General features: G+C 39.5%; 1 protein-coding gene across 2 annotated transcripts in view; it reads right to left on the bottom strand.

Annotated features, from left to right (window-relative positions):
* The window catches only part of RPS6KA3 (ribosomal protein S6 kinase A3), a 74058-nt gene extending 54530 nt beyond the window's left edge, over positions 1-19528 (bottom strand). Inside the window, exons 1-2 of one of the 2 annotated variants that reach the window (XM_005484347.4) lie at positions 19252-19528; positions 6339-6395 (exon numbers count right to left, since the gene is read on the bottom strand). In XM_005484347.4, coding sequence (XP_005484404.1) covers positions 6339-6395; positions 19252-19323 — 129 coding nt within the window. In that variant the 5' untranslated portion in view covers positions 19324-19528. The remainder of the gene's footprint in view (positions 1-6338; positions 6396-19251) is intronic. The other variant, XM_005484346.4, reaches the window with a different exon arrangement.
* Positions 19529-19992: the final 464 nt, after the last annotated feature.

The following is a 19992-nucleotide window of genomic DNA, read 5'->3' as shown; positions in this document are numbered from 1 at the left end:
GGAGGACTTTGTAACTCAACTGAGGGCTCTGAAGTCCTCAATGCCAATGTGCTTTTTACAGTCCAGTGTGGTACAGCCTTTTGGGAAGCAGTCCTTCCTACAGCAGCAGTAATACAGCATAAAGAATTATTAAACATTAGTTTCAAGATGAACAAAGCTTCTTGAACACAAGAAGCTTACTGCAACATAAGGATTTCAAATGTTTCATAAATAGTATAAAATTACTTGAAGCTTTCCTCTCTTAAATTCGTTCAAACTTGTAGCTACTTTTTCCTTCAAAACAGAAATACCTCAAGAATTTAATTTTGCACTTCGAAAACTTAAAAGAAATTTAAATAAATAAATGGGAGACCATTCAAGCTCTTTACCTTGTAAAGAACAGATGCAATTACACTAACAGCAGAGAGACCGGGAATCTTCAAGTCACTAAATTAAACCCTGCTGTACCAGAAAGAGCTGAAGGCAGAAATGGAGAGTAAATGGTAAGAGCAGCTCTAACTACAATATTCCTTAAAGAAGAAAAGATACTGTGGGTAAATAATAATTTTCTTATCTTGCGGCTGTAAAGGTAAGAGTGTATTTTGCTGCAGATATGCTGTATCTGCTAAGGGTGATGGGAATAAGGCATTTCAACTGAAACATTTGTACAATTACTGACTACTGCTCTCCAAAACCTTTTATGTGACCTCCCAGAGAAGTACAAAGCACAGTGCTCAGGGGTCAGTGGGGTTACTGCACAACAATAGCTCTCCTATAACTGGCATGAGTCTGGCAGGTGGAAGAAATTTCTTGTGCTCTGGGAGAACAGAGCCTGCATGGTTCCCAAAGAGCACCAGCAGCCAACCAGAAACATTAAGATACAAACTACAAAACTCACTTTGAGCATCTCTCAGAAGAGAGCTTGCCCTTTAAAATATTCCTTCATATACTAAGGAGACAGGTTAGAGGGCAGCAATCCCCAACAGGGAAGTCTCTGATAAAAAGAAGAAATTGCTCCAGCAAGTTGCTTCCCCAATTTAAAATCTTTGATAAGGATTATATTATACTTGTTTATCAGGAGACACAACTGTCTCCAAAACAAAGGGAATGTGGTGAGCCTGTCAGTCACAATCCCCTCAATTGGAAAACTCCACTTGCACAATGCATTTCCTTCTCCTCCAGTACAGAAACATAAAGTGAGTTCATCTCCCCCCATCCCCTCCTCATTGTTTAAATTGGATGATCTGAGTTTACAAAAATTAAGAGAAATACTGTCTAGATTTTCAAGAGAATGGAGCTCACAGACACTACAGAGAGCAGGAGAAATGAAAACTGCTGAGGAACTCTCAAAGCAATAGAGAACATTTGGGAAGTACATTGGAAGTTGTATTGAATGCGAAAGACTGAATATAAGTGGAGTCCTTCAGATAAACTGACAATCTCCTATACCCTCAGTTTGAGAAGTGTAACAATACAAATTAAGTCTTTTCAGTGCTAGAAAAGCAAGGCTCTGTAGCATGGATTGCTTTCAATTATTTGCAAAAAACCAAAGAAGCAGTGCACATATGGAATAAAAAGTCCTTGTTTGACAAAGGTCAACAGTTGAGGAACAGAGAGCTAATTTTTTGAGTTTTCAGAAGCAGAATAATATACTTTTCTTCATAATAAATACATTTGTATAGCCAAAGCAGCAATATTCTATTAAACAGGGGGTGTGGCAGCTTCCATCTGTCAGTTTACAGGCTTTGCCGGGCTACCATCTGTTTTCTCTCCATGTAACAAGTAAGCAGCTTGACTTTGAACATTACTTACACTCTCAAATGATTTAAATTTTCTGACCAAGATCCAGAACATACCCTGCAACTAAGACACCAAATGCAAAAGAAGTCACTCAGAAGATCCAGTAGAACACATTAAGGAAATTTTTGCTGTCATCTTTCCTCAACACCTGATGACATCTTAGGGGAAAAAAGTATTGCAGGGCTTGCCTTCTTTATATATTAGTTTGATATCTAAGAGTTAACACCTCAGACAAAATGGTCTGCACTCTTTACAAGGATGCTGTAACTTCTTACATGAGGACCTGCAAGTTCATTCTCAGATAGGTAAGATGCACCATGTCACAAAGTTGCTAACAAAATTCATGCAAATTTCAGCAGAGTAGAGTGCTTTGGAAGATAATGAATTTCTAATTTTATTCATTAGACAAAAAACAAAAAGTATTCAGCCTTTTACAAAGCACAGTCTGGTCATTGAGAAGGACATGACTAGATTTAATTTTTAGAGGTGTAAATTGTTTGCCTAAAAAAACCCTTATTTGTTCCAGAATCAAGTTATTTGATAGTAAAATAAAACTATGTACATGAGTACATATATCTAAGTATATTTAGTAAAATACACTAAAAGTAATGTAAGAATCACAGAATACTTTCAAGTACAAGTTTAGTATTTGCAACCCAAGCTACAAGTAGCTACACAAGTAGCTGTTTCAGCTAAAATTAAGTATCAGTCTGTAAATAATGAGAAATCCAAAACTTGGATTATGAATTTGAACACCTGTGAATCCAAACATTTCCCTAATGTTTAAGAAATTATAGCTATGTCTTAAAGACTCTACCACAGAGCCAAGAATTTTAATCAAAAAATTGACAAGCATGCACACACAGAAAATTGGAATGTGAAGATTGTACCAGAAAAAGTAAAACAAACAACAAAATCAGAAATGCCTTTATTGTCATGCTAACAGATATGACTGTTCTTAAACATGGAAACTGTTACTGATCACCTGAGCAGGCATATCCAACAGATGATTAGAGCAGTCCTGAAACAGTGCTTCACCTTGCCAAAAGACAACCAAAAGTTTCTGAAACACTGAGCTCTCACTAGTACAGAATATTAGAAATTGAAGCTAAACTTAAAATTAGCTAAAGTTTCTCTGAAATATTTTAAAACCTAAAAATTGTTGAGTTTAGTTATGCTTTTTTCCTGAATTTTCCTGAATAATGTTCTCATCCTACATTATTTTCACAGATGAAGACACAACAAATGAGATTACCCCAGATTACTCTGGATTTAGAATTACTGCTTGAGTGATGGGGGCTGTTTTGCCCACGGCTGAAACTGGTGAATGAGCTCCCTCTCCTTATCTTGACGTCCCCACCCCAGTGCTTTACAGATTTAAATTGTAAATTGTATGGTATTCGTGCATGTAAAACACAGAATCTCAGCACCAGTCAATCAAATGCAATACTTCAACAAAGAGTTTGTATTGTCCACATGCTTCAAATTATTTTCCCAATGTATACTGAAGCCTTTTTTAAGATCATGCTTTTCTTATAAACTCTTTCAATAAAAAACACTGAATAGGAAGACAATGGTCTTAATTTTCATCTCTCCTGACTACAAACAGATGTGTTACTTAAATTCTGTCAGGAAAGCATAAATGAAAAAGACTTTTTAAACTACTGACTTCTCTTTGCAAGCATTTCTTACTCTACCTTTGACTATCCACTGACTAGTCATTGTTACTTTAGTTGCATATTTTTAGTAAGAGGATGACAGCTACTGAGATTTATTTTATCCCTTTGATCAGCATATTTCAATATTATTTGTTTTGATTTAGTTTTAATTCTATGTATGCCTTAATTCTGCTTGTTTAAAAGTAGGGCCAAAGCAAGAAGTCAAGGGTAGTAATATGACCCCACCACCTGCATTGAAGAGAGGTTCATCCCAGGTTTGAGCCTGAACAGGTTCCACTTCTGCCTGTACTGGGAAAAAAAACCCTTTAATCCTTGCAGGTTACCAAAAAGAAATCTTCCTGCAACTTACAAATGAAAATTTCACTTCTAGTGAAAATAAAACTTTTTACAAAATCTTGGAACCTAATATTTTTCGTATGTTTAATAAGTAGGCTTAAGCTAGTGGAATGCAGTGGTAATGCATCAGTTGTACTAAGGGTTTATTCAGTTACACAGTACATAAAGAACACAGCACAAATATGATACACTCTTCACATACACATAAAATGAGAAGCCACCTGTTAAACTAAGCTGCAGTTTCTGGTTAGCTTTTACTAGCAATAAAGCATGCAGCATGATTGCAACAGCTCAAAACAATTCATTTGCTCAGTTAATCTCTATGGACACAGAGGTACAAAAAGCAATGGCAGCACGAGAGTGAGAAAGGTAGCAAATAAAAAGCTTTAAATAGCTTCCCCTTTCAGTAATGTTCACTTCAGTTTTCACATCAGGTTAAGCTTCAGCCAGCTGCTCTTATGTTCATTTCCTGCTGGTCCCAGGTCATTTATGAGATACAGATAAAAAATTGTTGGCAACAAGCTATAAAGTCAGCTATAATCAGCACACTTGTTGCAATAAAACCAGAGTACTGAATGAGTTGACTTTTAAAAGAAGCAAGACTTTGAACCATAGAGCATCTTGGATTCCTTAGAAATGGATAGCTCTTTATAGCTCCTGATTTTCCTAAAACAATCACCAAATTTTAAACTCAGGTTTTCCTGTTAATTAACTTTACTTTTGACCAAAAGAACATGGATCTAATGAAACAATTTATCTTTTGATACATAGAATACCAGAGAAAGTTCCTACATACATAGAACTGTGTTAAGTTTTAATATTTATTGTAAACTTCCTATCACATTTGCATTATCAACATTCTATCCAATCACTTACAACAGCAAAAGGATACAGATTTCAAGCTTTCACCTTCTATCTCCATAGAAGTATGGCAACTTTCTGTCCTGAACTTTCATACTTTACACACCTACCAAAGTATTTTGCATTCTGATCTGATTTGCCAGTACACCTGGCAAATCTACTGTCCTCAGTTACAGCTGAGAAATTTCATAAATTGTTAGCAACTATGTAAGTGCCCCAAGTCCATTTAAGTGCATTGAAGTTAAACAGTACAACTTAAATGAGTTTCAATGGTAATTTAGAATTGTCTGCATCTTGTATCAAAACAAATTATGAAGGACTGACAGATTCTCACATCCCAGCTCAAGCAGTATTTTATCACCTGACTGACAGCACTGGTTAACTTCCAGCTATAACTGACTCAGCTGAAGTAACATGTTGTTTCAAAACCCCTAGAGTGATTTACACCACAACTGGCAACCTTTTACTCACCACAGCCTAGAAATAAATGCAAAGTATACTCCTAAAATACTGGTATGAAACATTAAAAAGCTGAAACAATCTTAACCAAGCAGCTCAAGCATGACAGAAAGAATATCAGATTAATGTTTTAACTTTTTGATTGTTATACTGTATTAAAATCAGTTGCTCACAAAAAAAGCAGCAGTTTGGAAATTTCCAAAGGAAATACAGGGAAACATTTGCAAGCATTCTGTAGTTATCAAATATTGAAAGAGAAGTTTGATAATTTTGAGGGATAAACCTTAGCTGACTGCCAGACACCCACCCAGCCACTTTCTCAATCCCCCTGCTCAGCAGGACAGGTAGGAGAAAAGCTCGTGCCCTGCCTTAGGAACAGGGACAGCACACACCAGTTATCCCCCTGGGCCAAAGAGTATCATTTGAGGGAAAATTTATTTCACCTGTTGCCAGGATACTGAGAAACAAAGATGAAGCTAAAACCACCTTTTTCTCCACCCTCCTCTTCTTCTCAGGCTGATACCACTCCTCTACCTCCTGCCTGTCAAGCAGCACAGGTGAAATGGGAAACAGCTTGGACCATTACTCACAACCTGAAGTCTGCACAATATGCAATAGCAGCATATAAACCCTAAAGTCCAACCAAATATGGAGTTTCAAAAATTGTTTTTATTGGCAAGGCCATTTATCACCAGACCTAAGATTCAGCTGGTACTCTCTAACATGGAAGCACAGCTAAACTTCACATTTGACAAAATTCACAGGCACTGCAACAAGAAAACTGAACTTGGTATCTTCACATTATGAAATTTTGTAAACTGCAAGTCTGACATGAAGGCAAGGAACCTTAAAAGTGATCAGTCAGGAAGGTCCATTGATCCTCTCTTTAGTAACAATATCTATTTCTGAGAAGCCCAGGTTAAGAACTCCTTTGATGAATACCTTTAAATAACAAGCACAATGGAAACTAGACTTTCACAGCTGTTCCTCACACTGAAACACTATTAAAAGCTGAGGAATGAGTTTTGAGAACAGTAGGATACCAAACTAGACCTGAGTCAGTGAGAAAATAAACCTCTCTCAAAAATATTAAGATCTGAGAGTGTGCCCCATGTCCAGTAATCTCAAACAACAAAACACCAGTGGCAAACTGCCATTATGAATTAAGAGATGTCAGCATGCTCCAAAATTGTACTGTTTTTATTACATCCATCTTTTACTTACAGTTTGTTGGTTGATATCATCTTCTCCCATAGGTTCATCCACAATTTGCTGTCCATTCTGTAAAAAGACACAAAGTGAAAATAAATACAGGATCCAAGTACAGAAATAAATATATTGGAAATAGGCTTTCATAGCATGTTACTGTACTCTCTTCTCCATATTCTACAAAAGCAGGTAACTGAAAGTAAACATTGAAATTGAAAAAATGAAAAGTAATTGAAAGTAAACAGTAAAAAGGGAAAATCCCCTATTGCTGGCATGTAATGCCACTTTTGCTTTGATCCTTGTGTATTCTCAGCCTGGATGAAGTCACAGTAAGAAATACATAAAACCACCTGGCATCTGAAGCCTCACTACTACACAGGCAGACATTATTTTCCATTACTACAACTTCTGCAGAACAGTTAAACCTGATGAAGACTGAATGGCAAAAAGCCACACAAAATAAACAGATAAAGGGGCTCCTTCCAAGAGCATGACCTTACATAGCAAGCCAGTCCTTATTCCACCTTAAAGAAAAATTTGTAACTACAGTATAGACTTAAAAAAAAATTGAATGCAATTCTAATTTTACTATCAATTTTACAGCATTTGCCACTCTCTGTACCTTCCCAAGGGCTATTCTAACAAGCAATACAGAAAAAGTCTTTTAAATTTGAAATTTAGCCATAAAGATTTAAAAAAACCCCAAAAAATAAAAACAAAACAAAAAAAAACCCCTTAAATAACTTGTTGGTCAACAAAAGCTTTCTTTCGCTTGACAGTGATACAACAATTGGAGAATGTCTAAGAGATATTCCCTGAAAGAATTTGAATGACTTTACTTGCACAACAAGCATGGCCAATAGGAAGTTGTAAGTAAAACTATGTATTTCCTAAGTTAGGGTACAGGGCATCACCTCAGGCATTAATTCTTAGTTTGCTCCTAAATTTTAACAGTGATTCAGAATCATTTTAGAAACAAATGAAAAGCTATTAAAAAATGGTTAACATTTTCCATTACCATTGGGGACAGAATTTGAGCTCATTTGTGTATTGTTTCCCTAGAGAATCCAAAGTCTAATTAATCAATTTTTTCAAATCCTAACTTACTTAAAAGTTACATACATGTATAGTATAGATAGTTACCTTTTAGATGTCAGAAAGTTAATAAAGGCTGTTCAGAAATTCAGATTTTAGTTTCATTTCACACCTTCCTTCCCACTACTCAATTTTTCAGCAGAATTCTTCAGAACTTTCCTAACATCTTCTGTAACAACTTCTGATTAATAGAATCTTCTAGCTTGCATATGGCTAGAGGAGAGTCTTTCATAAGTGACAGATTAACCACTTAAATGTTTTAATTTTCAAATACTGCAAATTACCTCTTACAAATTTTAATTTTCAAATATTGCAAGCACACTGAATGTTCAATCAGATGATTACCAGCTCTCTAGCAACTGAGCATTTTTTAAATTTCTTTTTTTTTTTTTTCCTGGAAGATGCAGCTAGAAAAAGCTCAATTACAGGAATCACGGATTTCCCAAATATGACACAGGTAGGTTGGGATTTTTGAAGGGGTGTTTCTTCAGGGTTTTTTAGGGGCTTTTTTTGGGTATTTTTGTTTTTTGGGGGGCTTTGGGTTTTTTTCGGTTTGTTTTTTCTTTTTTTTTGGTTGTTGTTTTTTGGTTGTTTTGTTTAGGTGGTGGGGAGGGGAAGAAGACAGGGTTTTCTTCTTGTCTTCCTAGTGCAGACATCTGGCACGTGGTAGCAGAGATATTTTCTCATCTTTCCTGGCTTCAGGAAGACACTAGAGATTTCTGACATGACTCTGGTCAACTCTGGAAATCATCTTTTCATCATGGAAAGATTTCTTTCTAGTAAGAAATCAGTGGCATGGGCTATACATAACTCCAGCAGTGAATATCATCTTTAAAAGCTGTCTCAGTTCTGGACAGTTGATACAACCTTTTATCTGTACAGCAAAGGGTAATTTGATGATTGTCCAAAAAGCCCACATTCCCCACACTGTAATATCTTTTACTTATAGTGTTCAGGCAGTGAATATTGTATTGTACTATCCTTCTTTAAGATACATAAGAAGTTAATATTATCAAACAGAAGACCACAAAAATACCAGCTTAGCTAACTAACAGAAAGGAGTGTTTTTAATAAAGCCTGTTTACAGGGACAAGCTGTATATTGAGTACGCATATATCATTACCACCAAGGCCACAGTCACATACTTCCCCTTTTCTCAAATTTATTACATAAATTAACATTAGTACTTTAGCTATACAACTCTACATTCTGTTCACACCACAACACAGCCTCTTTCAACCTTGCAATCAGGAAAAAAAACCCAAAAAACAGTGGAACAAATAAAATAATTGACTTTAGCTGAAAAGGAGGAGTCTGTAATGTCCTAACAGCAACAATGGCTAAACTCTGGGGCCTAAAATAGGGCAATTTGTATATCAAAACCATGTGCTCTACACTGACTCCACTCCACACGTAGATTTTCAGAAATAGTGATTCCTGCTACAATAGTCATTCTGCTAAATAGAAATGTACATTAACTGCAGGTTAAAAAAGAATTCACCACACAGTAAGTTTAAGTTCTCACATTTACTATTTTAAGACAATTGAAATCAGTTGGAAGTGAAATGCACCCTCAGAAACTTCAGAGAAGCTTCCCTTCAAAGACAAAAAGGTGAGATCAACCTCTGTTTTTAAAAAGGCTCTAATCTTCAACCTCACTGACTTTCTCAGCAGTCAACCAGAAAAACCACAGCAAACTTCTGCAAAACAAATAAACTGTTTTGCACAATCTGGTCTTCCTGTTTGATCCTGCACTCCTCACAGTTACTTTTCAGCTGAACTCAAGCAAAACACACTCAGTGGAACTAGGAACAAACTCAAGGAATCAGCACGAGCACCATGCAGTCTGGTCTGAGCCAGAGCACTGGCTTAGCAAGATCTTTTCAAACAGGTCTACCCAAGCAATGATTATGCCAAGAGAATCACTGGATGGTAGAACCAGTTTTTCTCAGAACAGTCTGAACCATGTAAGGTAAAGAAGAATATGTATATATGATTTATGGTTTGCTGGTATACACCACTGAATGGAAAACAGCTGTGTATTCAGAAAGGCTGTGCACTTTGTAGCCTTTCTTAGGAGTTCAAATGGAAAGACCAAAGGTTCCTGTTAGAAATGGCACTATTGAAACCAGTGTGGAGTGAGAAGGTCAGCAGCACACTTAAGAGGTGAGCAAATGAAATATGTTTTGTTTTGCTGGGTGTAGACTCCCTCTAGTATTTAACCAGCACCAAGGGCCTGCCTCAATGACATAACAGGCTGGGAGCAGATCTGATAGGCTGAAGAACACAGACTAAGAGAAGGCTGAATATATATCTTTCACATTCTCAGATTAGTTTAATTCAAAGGACAGAGACTCCAGACCTTGATTATTCTTCAGGTGCTCTCCTCTCATAGCAGGACAACTAAGTAAGCAGAATTAATCCAAGATCTGGCTATTTCCAGTACTCTGGTTTCAAAAGTAAAACATATTTCAGATGGCAACACAAGGGAAGTACAAGAAAAGATCCACAGAAAATTTCTCCTTCCACCTGAACATATCACCAAGCAATTTCTGCCAGGGAAAGGAGGGTGCACATCCCTCACAAAGGCAACCTACAAAATGGTCTTCCAATTCACTCTGATTCAACTTCCTATTCTGTTTTCCAGTGGAAAAAGTCATGTTAATTAAGGTTCAAAATTTTTTTCCTCAAAGCTTTTAAACCTGTTGCCGTATCTCACTAAATTAGTAGAAATCAATACCTAAACACAGCTGGGCTCCAGCAGTTTTCCTGAAATCAAATGGTCAAGAACACAGAGTTCCTACAGGTTCTCTACTAGGTATAAAGCAGGCAGACACCAGGGAATCTTTATCAGGCAGCTAGTACATGAATGTCCCCCAAATGATCTGACAGAACATGTGACAAAAGTCAATAAATCATCAATATTTTTAGCAATCAAAAATTACAGGTTTCAATCCACTGAACTCTCAGAATGTAAGAACTCTTAGGAATTTCCTGGCAGAAAGACAGCTTAAAGAAAGCTTTTTTAAAATTCAAATTATTTCATATCTGGACTGGCAATGGCCACCCATAAAAAGCACACTGCAGGGACGATGCGGTCACAAGCAGCGTCACATGCTAAGGTACCGGCATCAAGAACACAGTCATACCAAACCCTTTGTAAGAAAGAAGCACACCAAGAAATGCAGCCCAATCTCCCTACAATCAATTAACCACTTCCTTTGAAGCACTGAATATCCTGCACTTTACACGCTACAGTTACATATTGACCTGCAAGTTGTAATGCCACTTTTTTTTTTGTTTTCAATTATAGTTCCAGCATTTACTGCAAGAGATCCAATTTGTCTCAGAAGTCTGGTAAAACTCACCTGCACAATAAACCTAATGCTTTTCACATCTACCTTTCTGATTAGTGCTGGATCCAAACAGGCAATTTTTTATGTACAACACAGCACCTAGCATCCATAAATACAATTAGGACTCAGCAATCTGGAGCGGGATATCTTATTTTAATAATAATGTCAGGTAACCATCATTCGCAGTGCAGTGTTTTTCACATGTATCCAAACCATGCCAATTGAAATTTTAAGTGAGCAAATCACTATGTTTCCTACTGTATTCATTTTTCACATTTTCCCCTTAGTATCATCAATAATATGATAGACAGTATACACTTGAAGTTTTTAGATTTAGTTTGGCATTTCCATTCTAACATTCTGTTAATCTTTGCTCTTTTCTACAGTCTAAAAGGATCTTTTTTCTGCAGGGCATAAAGTTCGTCCCCAGACTCCTTTGATATTCAACAGCTCCTCCCACCTCTACAATATCTCTCCTTTGCATTTAGACTATTGTTGGACTATTTTGGGATATTTAAGTATTCTTTCTGCTAAATATTTTAACGTTTTTCTTCAATTATGTTTGTCAGCTACTTAAAAACTCTTCGTGAAACTGATACCAATTGCATCTTTTGGAATAATTCTTCTGCCATTAAACTCAACACTTCCTAATTATTAATACTGGAATTGAGTATATAAATTAGTAGGCAGTCCTTATACTATTAACAGATTTCAGTAGACTTGGTAACTACTGGCTTTTCTGTGTAATTGGTGCCTTGTAGCAGAACCACAAAACTCAGTAAACACAAAAAATGTTATATTCCTACACTTAGCAATTAATCAAGACTTAACAAGACTTAAATCAAGAATTAAACTGTGTATCAGTGCAGAATGATGCTTTGAGGACACAAATAAGCAAAAGAGAGAAGGCATCAGAGCCTTACAAACTGTTACGTGGAAGTTCTAACATGCCAATGAATAACATAGGTGATGAAGCCTCTCTCAGGTAACTCCTAGCTGTCAACTATGAAAACTTCCAGATCTACCCAACAACTGCAGTTATTTAAACACATGAGAACTTTCAGTATTATTTAGTCATGAAAACACTGGGTATATATAGATCTGAGCTCTTTCCCTCTGTGTTTTCAAGGGACTCTCAACTGACAAAGCCCAAGAACGGTGAGGTCCTTGGATAGAGGAAAGCTGTGACAATGCTTCTGGCTTGTTTCAAAGTAGCACAAAATGCAGCATTCCCACTGAAACACTCATAACAAACCTGTGCCACAAGGCACTGTGTGGAACCACATTTAATAAAAACCTTTCAAACTGTGCACACTCAAAACTGCTATTCTAAGCAGCAATGAGCTACCCCGAGAAAAAATTTGTTGGTCTGCAAAAAATAGTTGAAAATAAACTAAAAGGAACTTAAGAGGTCAGCTGATCTATCTCCATGTACCAAAGCATGATCAGCTATTCCTACAATGCTGCTCACAAGACATTTATGTCTAAGCCCTTCTTAAATCTTCGGGAGTTTTCACAATCTATTCCAGTGCTTAAATAAAATATAAGGCTTTAATAGGATCTGAATTAATGACTTATGCCCTAACTTCTGAGCTGTGAAGCCACACAGATCCAAAGCACTTACCTAAATCCTGACCTGATTAAAATTTACTAGATGTAAATAGCAGAAGTGAGCCACCATCTTAGACTTCTCTAGCTGTTCTCTTATAGCACTTATCCAAAACATTTTGTATATGCTGTTAGAAATAATACATGCAAGTATTAAAAACTCCTTATTAAAAAATATCCCACAAGCATTTTTAAATTTAAAACTTTGTTAACTTATGTTCCATGAATTCCACAGAATTTATTTTCCATTTTATTGTCTAAGGTGACTGACTTCTTCATTTGCTAAGTATTAAGAGAAACAACAGGATGTTGAAACTTGCCTCTCCATAGACAAACTGAGATAAAAGCAATTAACTTGCAAATCATTTGGGTACAAAGCCAAACTTCTTTAAGTTAGGATACTTGGGCAACTTTATGTGATTTTTTAAACCCTATCTGCTTTGCCACCTTCTTCCCATCTAGTATGACTCAAGAGTACAGTTGAACAATACAGAAAAGCAGTCCCCTTTCCTGCACTGCAATGCTTTCCTTCCCTGGCATTTCTCCAGCACCGTGCCAAGGAACATTAGAAAAGAATAGTAAAAAAGTTTGCAGCTCTCAGCAAGTGTTAGTCTCTGAAGTAACTCATCTTGAAGTCAAACAAGTGCCACAACATTACTCAAGATGCTGTACATATACTGTTATAAAATCTTTGTCTTGGGCAAGCAGTCTATGTAGCTAAAACCAGCTCCAAACCATGTGTGGTCATGTGTTCACCAAAAAACCCAACCAATCAACCAAAAACCCAAGAAAATGAGAAAAAGACAGGGAAGAGAAAGGCTCAGTTCTCTACGTAAACAAGTGGATGGGTAGTAAATTATTACACTTAACACATCAATTCAGCAGACTTAGTAAAAAACAAAGCCAAAAACCCCACAGCACCCAATCTCTGTTCATGTGCTCCCAAGAGGAAGAAGAAACATACACATTATTAGAAATCCCCCACCTTAATCTATCCAACTACTGCTGCACAGCTGACAATAGAAGAAATTCCTTCTGCTTGAACACATTATCTTAAGAGTAAGTCTGGCACCTGAGAGTGTCCAAATCCTGTTACCAAGCCTGCATCAGGCAGAGGAGGCAGGGGCAGCTCCCCTTCCCTGCCTCCTGCAGTGCCAGCCCCCAGAAATGGCCCGTGCCCTCCTGGGCTCTGCCAGAGGACTGGATGCACTCGGGGAGGCCGTGCCAGGCCCTGCCCTGTCAGCAGGGACAGGCAGCAGGCACGGCAAGGCCCTGCACTGCACACACTGGCTTTCACAAGTCAGCTAGTTTATCACAATTCATCATAAATTCAAAGGGTGAAATTTACACTTTTTTTTACACTTGCTTTATAATTTACTATTTTGATACATTTCGCTAAGAATAGAGAATAAGCTGTGGAACAACTTCACTATTTCCTAAAATTCAGGATTTTTGAAGTATAGTTCTCACTATGTAACAAAAGTCAGTTACAAGAAGACAAAAGGAGAAAGAATCCCCATGAGGCTAAAAGAATTTTTTCACAAGTAAGTCTAAGTTCTAACAGTAACTAATTTTGACAAACATGTTATGCAAGAAATAATTCAGATAATATTTACATCCTAAAACCACCACCTTCTGAATATGCACAACAAAGAGTTTTATTTTTCAGAGCTATGTATCATTGGATATTTAAAATCACAAAATACCATTTCTTCACATCATCTACACATAGCTAAGCATGTTTCAATAAATTAACACTTGGATTATGTTATTTAAATATTCTTTTAACATTTATTTTAATTTAAACTTAGAAACTGTTAGGAAACATACCCAGACCATAATAAAGTATTTTAAAGACACATACTCACACAAAATTGAATGGCTTCACTGAATAAATAAATAAATAAATAATAAAAAATATTTCCTCCAAAAATACTTAAGTGGAGCATTAAGCACACCACAGAGGTTTCTTGCACCAAAGCAAACATATGGTAACTCTCACTGACAGGAACAAACCAGCAGTAACTTTGTGGTCAAGGCACTAGAGTAGGTCCCAAAAAATCAGAGTTCATGTAATTCTAGAAGAGACTCAGTGAATGATGCTAGATGGGGTCACTAAGCTGTTGAACCTCATTTTCCCATCTGCTACACAAGATTTTTTTCTCCCCTCTACTTCCAGTGGGTGAGGCATTTAATCTTATTTCAGGGAATAAGGAGAGAATAAGCAGCACGGTATCACGTATGCAAGCATATAGCACAGCAACGGTGGTATCAACCACTCTGCCCAAACTTAAATGTTCCCTGAAGGGATTCTAACTTTTCCCAGTTTTACTGATTAAATTGTTCCCCTCTTGAACACCACCAAGATTGAAAAAAAAAACCAACTATATGAATCTACTCTGGCCTAAAAAAGTGCTTAAAAGTTTCACTATTGGAATATGGCTATGAATTACATATCTGGTGGAAAAAAGAACCCAAACAAAAAAGCCTCAAATTCAGAACAAAACATCTCCCCACAGAAAAAAACCCCACAATTCCAAACCAGTATCTTGAGTAGGCTCTGAAAGCTGGTAGATCTGCCACCTGCCAAGATCAGTCAACACCCAAAGCTAGTATTTTTGATATGCAGAAATAATTAAACACCCACCTCCGTCTATGTTTCAATGTGACTTTAAGTTTAGCATTTCAAATGACAAACAACTACAGTCAGTGTGACAGACCACAACATATTCAAAGATAACAGACACACCTTTAAATGTGTCAATCTGCTCACATCTACTTTGTGTTACAGCTGGGGCAAGAAACATTGCCTACACTACAACAAACAAAACAATAACAAGATAAGAACTGCCCATGTCCTAAGAAAAGCAACTGAACCATTCAAAGAAGTTAAACTCTACACTTTTACAAGGAAACCAAGAGCTGCAGAGAGCACACAGCAGTGCATGGAGGTACTGAATTCAACAAAGTAAAGCTTCTGCCTTTTCCTACCCCCCTAAGCTGACCACAGGACATGATTATTATGTTACAGACCAAGATTGTGTTAACTGAAAAACAAAGCAGGTAAAATGGTACCAATAAGGATATGAAAAATCTGAACACCCCTCCAACACTTTTCGTGCAGATTATGAGTTTCTCAAGACAGTATTTACATACATATAAGATCTGTTATCTGTCTATCACAACAGTTTGTGGAATATAGTGTATACTACTTATTTAAATGAAAATTAAATTTCCAATTCCCATTTTTAACTCAGTACAAGAAAACATCACCCCACAAATCAGAGCAAAATTCAGACTTCAGAATGCACTATGCTGACAGCACTTCTGCATGAGAAGCGACAGCCGAGCACTGCACGTGATTTTGTCTATAATGAAGAGACAATGGATAGTCTTCAAAATCCCCACAGACCAGTCCATTTAGGTGATTCCACTTTGGCTTTAACTATTTACCTGTGTTGGCTATACCAGAAATGACTATAAATATAGCCTTTGCTCCTGTGGAAGACAAGTACAACACTGATTACATGGTACAGAATGAGAAGAGACAATCACAACCACAGGCTCAGGGCTACACAGGGCAAGACATCTGACAAATTTCAGCTTCCAGGCCAGAAATATATATTGACATAGAGAATGCCACACTGACAATCAAAATGAAATTACAAAGCAAAATTTGCATTATAGAAGTTTCTTTAAAACAACAGCATGATTGTTAAATGCTAGCATCCCTTGTCTCATGGAAAGTTCAAATAATTCTGGATACAGAATATAAAACAAAGAAATTTGGGATGGAAGATTCATATCACCTATGAAAACATCTGAACAAGTGACCATAAACTGTCAAGAGCAGTGGAAAAAAAAAAAGAACTTTCTCCACAGCCAGTCTGGAGCATCTAAATTAAAGCTCCTAATGACAGCTGTCACAAATGCTTCCCAGAACACCTAGCAAATGGCATCTCCCTATGATGGCCAGTTCTTTCAACATACTGGTGCCCAAAATTTGGCTGCCATAACTGTATTCATTCTCCTCCAGTTGATATTAATATGCATGGCTGGGAGTGCAGATCAAAGGATCAGGCTAGTTATTCAGGCATTCAAATGCAAACTCAAGCCATCAATACTTAATTTGCTCGAAAGCAGATGACTTCAATAACAGGCATATTCTCACCATGAAAAACAAACCTATGCTTGTTATGAATCCTGAGTAGACCCTGAGTCAGTAAGAGACAGCATCATTCCACAAGCTTTAAAGGTGCTGTGATTTACAACATGAAACTGAAACTACACGTACAGACAAAATATTTCAAAAATAGTGTAACAGCTTTACATATTAAAAAAGCCATCAGAGATGCAAGGTGGAACACTGACCTATTTCCACCTGTAGAAATAGAAGTCCTGAAAATCAGAAAGCCACATTTTAACAAAAAAAAAAAAATTGTCTGCTTTATTTTTTAAGAAAGAAAGACTATATTCTACTGTTCTGCACATCTAAGTTACAGCAGCTCTTTGTGGTTAAGTACACTTCTAATCTAAAGCTATTTAAAGGTATTCTAGTTCTCCTCCTAAATTTGCTCACCCATCACAGAGTATCACCTCCTTGGTGGTACCACTGTAACTACAGGATTGCATGAGTCGTGAAGAAAAGGAAAGTGTCTGAGCTGAGTTTTAGAGCTCAAAAATTTGTAATTCCATATGCACCTAATACAGCATTACAAGAACTGTGTCAGCAAATCTGAGAGGTTAGCAGAAATGCTTTACTGAGAGTTACAGCTAAGACATTATTAGTATCAAACTATGACTGAAATCACAATGAGTTTCAGGCAAATGTAAGAACATTTTTGCCCAAGGATACTCTTGCAGAATAGGGTCTGTAATTAGGATATTGCTATGCTACAGATAAACACAACTCATGCAAATCAAAAATCCAAGTTATGTATTTAGGTCACTTGTCTATGTATTTGAATTAAACTTATCTATTTTTACTAAAATCTTTTCTTAAATAGTCATTTCACGTAAGCAACCTTTCTAAGTAACTTTTTCCTTCTGAATGTCATCTGAGGAGCTTTTGCAGGTGCAGCCCGGCCTTTTCAAAAACTGTTTATTCTAGGCTAGGGCCTTGGAGTGGAAACCTGTCAGTTCATGCTGTTTCATGTTTTATTATTGCTCCTATACATGTTTTGATGATAAACTACTATACATGGTACACTCATGTCAATAAAAAAGTTTAATTACTTTTAAGGAAGTGATAAGATGCACTTGTTTCAAAAAGTTTAGGACAGCTATTTAAAAACAAATGATGTCTGAAATATGCTAAAACAAGTATAATCATGCAAGCACACACATTGCAAATAACAATCTATTTTCCTACATATCTAGAAAATACACTATTATTGAAGTTAGACCGCATGCAAAGAGCATCAAAGACTAAAGTAACAGTTACTTTTCTCTAAATGATTAATCTGTTTTCCCCTACCACCCTCTGCCCCACCCTCAAGCATCACACTACTATTGTAGTAACTCCCAGTTTAAAAATCATCTAAGATCACTACTCCAGAAGTCAGTGAATAACTAGCACGAATTTAAAAGTAACTACAGTAGCTGGCAAGAATAAAAAAATGTATGTGCCTGTCAGATCTGAAGTGTAGGTTCCTCTGACTCCTTGAGATACACTGACTTTCAGCAGAAGGATGACAAGACAAAGATCAAAAGGACAAATCCTGATACTGCAGAAACTCTGCACTGGTCCCTCTATGCTCGTCTCACTAAGGAGAGAGTCCTAACCTTGCGACTAATTGTTGTGAGCTGGCCTGGGTCCACACCGTTCCACATCAGCATCACTTGAAGCAGCCTGGCTGAGCATCAGCTGGAGCCGATTCAGGTCGAAGCTGCACTGTCAAAAGCAGCTTTTTCTTTTCAGATGGAATCTGGTCACAAAGTAGCACACGCACTGTGGGCTACTGGGGACTCACGGAGCAAGCACAACTGACTGTGTAGGTGCAGTGTTTACATAGATCCAAACCAAGAGTAGCAGGAAAAAAAATATTAAAATAGCTGAAAGCTTCTATGGCCTCGGTATCAAGTGACACTAATTTCCAGCCGCTCTCATTATTCCAGCCTAGGAAAGCTGACACGCGTCCTGCCTAACAAGGACAGGCACAACACAGCACTCAGCGCTACCTCAGCGGGAAACCCACACTGCGCGGCACCCCGGGGTTCTTCCCGGCAACGCCGCCGAGCACAAAGCTTCACCCATGCTCCGCCACCCTTCACGTCCCTGCGGTTTCCCAAATTCTTGCGAAACTGCCGGCAACCCCATCCTGCCGAGATAAGGGGGCAGCGGCACCGGGCGGGGACCCACACGGGGAGCGGCGGCAAGGCGAGGGCACCGGGCAAGGCGAGGGCAGGCCTGGCCCTCCTGCCCACCTAGAGCCCCGCCGGCGGAGGCGGCGGGGCCGCCCCGGGAAAGGAAACTCGGCGTGACAGTAACCAGACACCGCGCTGGAACAAAAGCGCCCGAGCCGGCGGCCACCGCGGAGGCAGGTTACTCCCTCCCGGGAACGGGGCGGAAGGGGAGGGAGCGCGCCGGGAGCAGCCCGGTCCCGGGAAACACGCCCCGAGCCCGGCGGGGGAGTCCCGGCCGGTGCCGGCCGTGAGTCAGTGCCCCGGAGAGGAAGCGGCGTGCAGGGGCCGGCGCTCGCCGCGCTCCCCCGCCGGGCCGCTGCCGCCCGGTCCCCGCCCGCTGCCCACCCCGAAACCTCGCTAGGGGGAAACTCTGCCCATCCCCTGAGCGACGGCAGCACCGGGAGTCCCGGTCCCGTCCTCTCCTCACAACTTTCCCCGCAGCAACCCCCCCACCCGCCCCGTACCTCGGTGCTGCTCTCGGCCGTGCTCTCCACAGCCATCTTCTGCCAAGGGTCTGCCAACTGCGCCAGGGGCATCTTCCCCGCCCGGCTCCCACAGCCTCCGCGCTCCGCGTTCCCGCTACCCGGCGGGGGCGGCCAGGCAGGCAGCGAGCGCTGCGGAGGGCGCGGGACAGCCCGGCTGGCTCCGGCGGCGGCTCCTGCGGCGACTGCTGCCCGCTGCCGCCGCCGCGGTGCGCCCGTCCCTCCCCCGCGCCCTCCCCGCTGCCGGGCGGGGCCGCGCTGCCGCCCTCCCCCGGCCCGGCTCCGCTTCCGCTCACGACATGGCGGCGGCCGGGTCCCGCCCGCGCCTGCGCCCGGCGGCCCCGACCGGCGCCGTTCCGTGCCCGTGAGGGGCCGCGCCCTCAGCGCTGCCGCCGGGCGGACGCGGCCCCACGGAGAGGGGCAGCGGGAACCGGGACTGCGGCCCTCCCCGGGCTGAGGGCAGTTGCAGACACGGAGAGTTTGTTTGCACAAACAAGCGCGGAGGGAGAAGTCGAGAGGCGGGTGAGACGTGGTGTTGTGCAGAATATCTTTAGGCAAAGAGGGAAAGGAATTAAGGTGTAGGAATTTGTTTTTATGGCAACACCATTTAAGCAGTGGTTGGACTGCGTGAGTAGGAGTTGCCTCGAAGCGGGAAAGTCATACTTCCCAGGCCAAGAGACATGAAGGTAAAGCTGTCAAAAAGCCCCCCACAGGTTCTGAAAA

This window comes from Zonotrichia albicollis, chromosome 2, assembly GCF_047830755.1.
Source record: "Zonotrichia albicollis isolate bZonAlb1 chromosome 2, bZonAlb1.hap1, whole genome shotgun sequence".
Classification (NCBI taxonomy): Eukaryota; Metazoa; Chordata; class Aves; order Passeriformes; family Passerellidae; genus Zonotrichia; species Zonotrichia albicollis.
This window is presented reverse-complemented; position numbering and strand designations above follow the sequence as displayed.